The sequence below is a fragment of the Echinops telfairi genome, unplaced genomic scaffold (assembly GCF_000313985.2).
Source record: "Echinops telfairi isolate 266 unplaced genomic scaffold, ASM31398v2 ScPeMD7_60;HRSCAF=208, whole genome shotgun sequence".
NCBI lineage: Eukaryota > Metazoa > Chordata > Mammalia > Afrosoricida > Tenrecidae > Echinops > Echinops telfairi.
In genome coordinates this window covers 937,898-942,676 of record NW_022103958.1, presented here as the reverse complement: position 1 = coordinate 942,676, position 4,779 = coordinate 937,898, and the positions used below count along the sequence as shown (strand labels likewise).

The 4,779-nt window shown below is 34.2% G+C and overlaps 1 protein-coding gene across 1 annotated transcript in view; it reads right to left on the bottom strand.

Moving 5' to 3' along the window:
- Positions 1-2,814: 2,814 nt before the first annotated feature.
- The window catches only part of LOC101662900 (olfactory receptor 10AG1-like), a 9,370-nt gene continuing 7,405 nt past the window's right edge, over positions 2,815-4,779 (bottom strand). Inside the window, exon 2 of the mRNA XM_030885828.2 lies at positions 2,815-3,747. Coding sequence (XP_030741688.2) covers positions 2,815-3,747 — 933 coding nt within the window. The remainder of the gene's footprint in view (positions 3,748-4,779) is intronic.

Genomic DNA, 4,779 nt, shown 5'->3' with positions numbered 1-4,779 from the left:
CTATGTTTAATATAGATATATTGTTTCACAAGTGTGCAAAAAAGGACATTCTCTCTTCAGTGAATTGCCTTTGTACCTTTGATAAAATTAAGTGTTGAAATGTATGGTGGTTGATTTCTGGACTCTGATTTCTGTTAATATATTGTCTTGTTTTTATCGAAATGGTAGTTAGTTGATTATTGCATTATTATGGAGATAATTCAACAAGTGTAATTCTTCAACATTGTATTTCTTTTCCAAGTTTGCTTTGAGTATCCCAAGTCATTTGTATTTTCATATTAATTTTAAAATTATTTTACTATAAATAAAAATGTTTCCATTTTGATTGGGATTATGTTCAGATTATTGGAAGATCAATTTGGGGAGAATTTATCTTAATACTGAGCCCATAAAGCATCAAGTTTCATTTTATTTTCTGGTTTTACTAGCTATCATCAATATTCTGCAGATTTTTATATTTTTGCTGGATTTTCTCCAAAGTATATCATAATTTTACTATTTGATGGTATCTTGAAAATGATAATTTCTGATTTTTCCTTTCTACTATTTGGAAATTCAATTTATTTTTCTATACTGATCTTCAAATCTGATACCTTGCAAAACTCGTTTATTTGTACTGAGTTTTTAAAATCTCAACCACCATAGCCTTAATCTATAGTGAGTTTATGTTTATTTTCTTTACTTTCATATATTTCAACTCTATCTTTACCTTTCTGAGTTCTGTTAATGTTCTTGTTGCTATTTCTTACGGTTGTTACTCCTGACTTAGTTTTAATTGACGATTGTTGTTAATGTTGACCATTCTTTCAGTGTCAACACATTTAGAGTCCTCATAATTGTTTGACTAATGGACTATCATTACGAAACACCCTTGTTTATCTTAAGCAACACTATCTTGAATTCTCCTTCAACTGATATCAATAATCATACCATCCTGCTTGTGCTCAATATTTCCCTTCTCCTTTTATTTTCAAGCACATTACATCTATTTCCCTAAAGATCAGGTCGATGTGACAGGCTCTGTTTCTTTGTTTGTTTGTTTTGTTAATATCTATCCATTATTCATTGAGGATGATGCAGAGTCGGGCAGTGTTTCCTTCAGTGGAACTCCTATGAGTTGAACTCTACTTTATGGAAGCTAAAAAATTACATTATTCAACGAAATGCTCATCTGGTTGCATTTGCTGTCATTATGATGTAAGTAAAGTGTGCTGAGACAATGGAATTAAATGTAATAGAAATTTTCCATAAACTCTTTAAAGCCCCTCATATATTTGAGTTCAACCATTTGACATTTGCTTCAAGATTTTATTGTTGTTTGTTTGATTTATTGCCCCTCCTCTATTTTCTTGGTCCATTTTTTTATTAATTAAATCATTTCATGGTTCCCATTTTACCTTTCTTTATGTTTGCCTCTTTTTAAAAATAATATTTTAAGGCTAATTATATCTCTCTTTAACTTATCAAAAGAACCTCTGTGGTTTGAAGTGGCAGGCTCATTGAACTGCTAATCTCAGCAATTTGAAACCTACCAGGGCCCTTACAGGAGAAAGAAGCAGCTTTCTGTGCCTGTAAAAATTTACATCCTTTGTTTAGTTTGATGGAATTAATTTATCTCAAGCTAACCAGTTGCCCTTAAGTGGATTCCAGCTTGTGACGATCATGTGTTTGTCACACTAAAGCTGAGCTTCGTAGGATTTTCAGTGTCTGATGTTTCAGAAGTTTATCACCAGGACGTTCTCCTGTGTGGATTCAGACCTCCAAATTTTTGGTTAGTAACTAAGTGCATTAAACATTTGCACAACTCTTCTTAGTTTTACTTACCTGACCTGAATGCTGCTGCAGAATCAAAGAGAGCATTTTAAATTCTCAAATTATCTTCTATTTTGAAGTTAACATTTACATTTACCATTTCTAGTATTTCACACATATGTCAGTAAATATTACTTTGTTATTATGACCCCAAAAATACAAAATAAAAGAGAACAAAAGAAAACTTCACTCTCATCCAGCGTTTTCCTACTTTTAGAGACCCTATAGAATAACCCTTCAGAGGAGTAGGAAAGCCCATCTTTCTGCTGCAGAGTAGCTGGTGGTTTTGAACTACTGGCCTTGGAGTTTATGGCCCAGACACATAACCACTAGTGGCATTAAATTTCTACAAGAAATAAATATCTGAATTCTACCTCAAGATGAATGGAGTGGAGGGGATGGTGGCAAGGCGGGGGAAAGTGATTCTCACACAGTCCAGAGCTTACATTTAATGGCTTCATATAAAATTTGTTGTATTAGATATTCAGATATCTTTGTTTACACACTCTCTTCCTTCTCTTTTTTATATAAACCTTCCTGCTTATAATCAATTTTTGATAATGAGGTGCTAAGCCTTTGCTTATAATTATCCTTTTAATTTTACAAAAATCACTTAAATATCTGTTAAACCTAGATAATAGTGGGTGCTCTAGATACATAAAGATGAAAAGTGTGTTTGTGTGTGTGTGTGTATGTGTGTAAAATGTGTTTTCCAAGAAACTTAAAAGTTGTTAACAATTTGGAATTTCAGAAACTTCAGTATCTTGGATTGAGTTGCAAACAGGACTGCTTTTTTTCACCGTAAGAATATATTAAAGAATAGAGTTCATTCATTGTTTGAAAAGAGGCACTAACTTGGTTTGATGGTGAACTGAAATAAGTATGAAATAACGTTTTGAGAAAAATTAAGATGTTTTAGAATTTTGGACAAAGAACCAAAAATAAATTCGTCAAGAGTACAGCAAATAAAGAATGGATTTGCAAAACCACACATGTAGATCATCACACAATCCATTTTGATAGAAGTTTGCTCAGTGCCACCGTGACATCTTTGTTCCTCAGGCAATAAATCACGGGGTTAAACATTGGTGTCACAATGGTATAAAAAAGAGAAAGGAATTTCTCCATGCCCAGTGAATGAGTGGCCTTTGGTCTCATGTATGTAATGATTCCTGATCCAAAGAATAAAGCTACCACCACGAGGTGGGAAGAACAGGTGGAGAAGGCCTTGGCCCGCCCTGTTGCTGATGGTAGCTTCTGGATAGTTGAAATTATTTTGACATAAGATCCAAGTATCAACATGAAAGGAACAGTGACAACCAGTACTGCAATCACATAAATCAACGTCTCAATCATCGAAGTGTTCCCACAAGCCAGTTTCAGTATTGGAGGTATGTCACAGAAAAAGTGATCCAGCTGGTTAGGTCCACAGAAGGGTAGAGAGAAGATCAGGTAGGTGAACCCGATGTGGACTGGAACGCCAATGATCCAACAGCCAGCTGCCAGTTGAATACACAGTCGGGTATTCATGATGAGGGGATAGAGTAATGGGTTACAAATGGCCACATACCTGTCATAAGCCATTGCTGTCAGAAGGAAGCACTCAGTGGCCCCAAAGACCAGAAAGAAATACATTTGAATAGCACAAGCAAGGAAGGAAATTTTTCTATTCTGTCTACAAAGATCTGCTAACAATTTGGGAACAGTCACTGACACATAACATATTTCCAGGAAGGAAAAATTTCCAAGGAAAAAGTACATGGGGGTCTGAAGGGAAGTATCAACCTTAGTTAGTATGATAATGAGGCTGTTCCCAATCAGGATTATCATATAAATGATCAAAAACACCCCAAAAAGAAATCCTTGAAGGTCAGGAACACCAGAAAACCCAAACAGGATGAATTCTACCAGTGTAGTGAGATTTCCTTCATCTTTCTGTCCTATGAATTCCATTTGTGACCAAAATGAATCCAAGATGGAGAAGTCACTTGAATCTGCTGGACCCAGCCACAAAACGGAGCATCTTACAGAGATTATTTAAACCTCGCTGTGAAGAACCCATCCATGTTTGTTGAAATCTTGCTTTTGGGGATAACATAATTCAAATCCAGTATCCTAAAATTCCAGGATGTGAAAACAGAAAATCATCTCAATCTCTATTCTTCTTGTTCATCATAATAAAAACAAAGCCAAATAGACAATTAGAAATACTAGAGCATGTCAGCTATCCTACAATCAGGATGAAGTCTGTTGTTGTTCACACGGGACATCCTCTAAAGAGAAACAGTTCTCCTTCCTGGATCTCTGGTGTCCATTTAATTTTCAGTTGTATATTTTTTCTCCTAGCATCTTCACAATTAAATACTTTTTCATATTCTTCTTTTAATTTTGCTTTGATGTTTCCTTAGTGAACTGCACGCTCTGTATTTTTCTTTTTAATTTTTCCTCCTTTTCTCACATTTTTTGCACTCTTTTAGGGTACACTCTTTTAGACACCAGAGTGTTGCATAGATATTCTGATATCTTTATTGAATATATACATATATATATATTAAAGAGAACATAATATTTTACAGAAAAATCATGCACCAATTCCCTCTCATTCATTTTTCATTTCAATGTTGTAGTGGGTTTGTCTTCCCATATTTTTACATTTTCAATTTTACATTTCAAAATTTGAAAGTTTTACATCACCTTCCTTGTACTTTTTTCTCCGCCTAAAAGTTATAGGATATGAAAAAAAACCTTTAGAATAACTGAAACAATAAAGAATTGGACTTCAGTGTTCTGATTATGTTTTCTTTTTAACTTAAATTGGGTGTTTTATTTCCCCTAATCCCAGTAAAAGCAAAGAAGCCACATTATATTCATTCCAAACTGCTTTGTAGTCAGCTAATACTATTGGAATCTTTGTTAGAACAATTGATAGCATGCACTTGCTTCCAAAGCCTGGGCACAAATGCATCT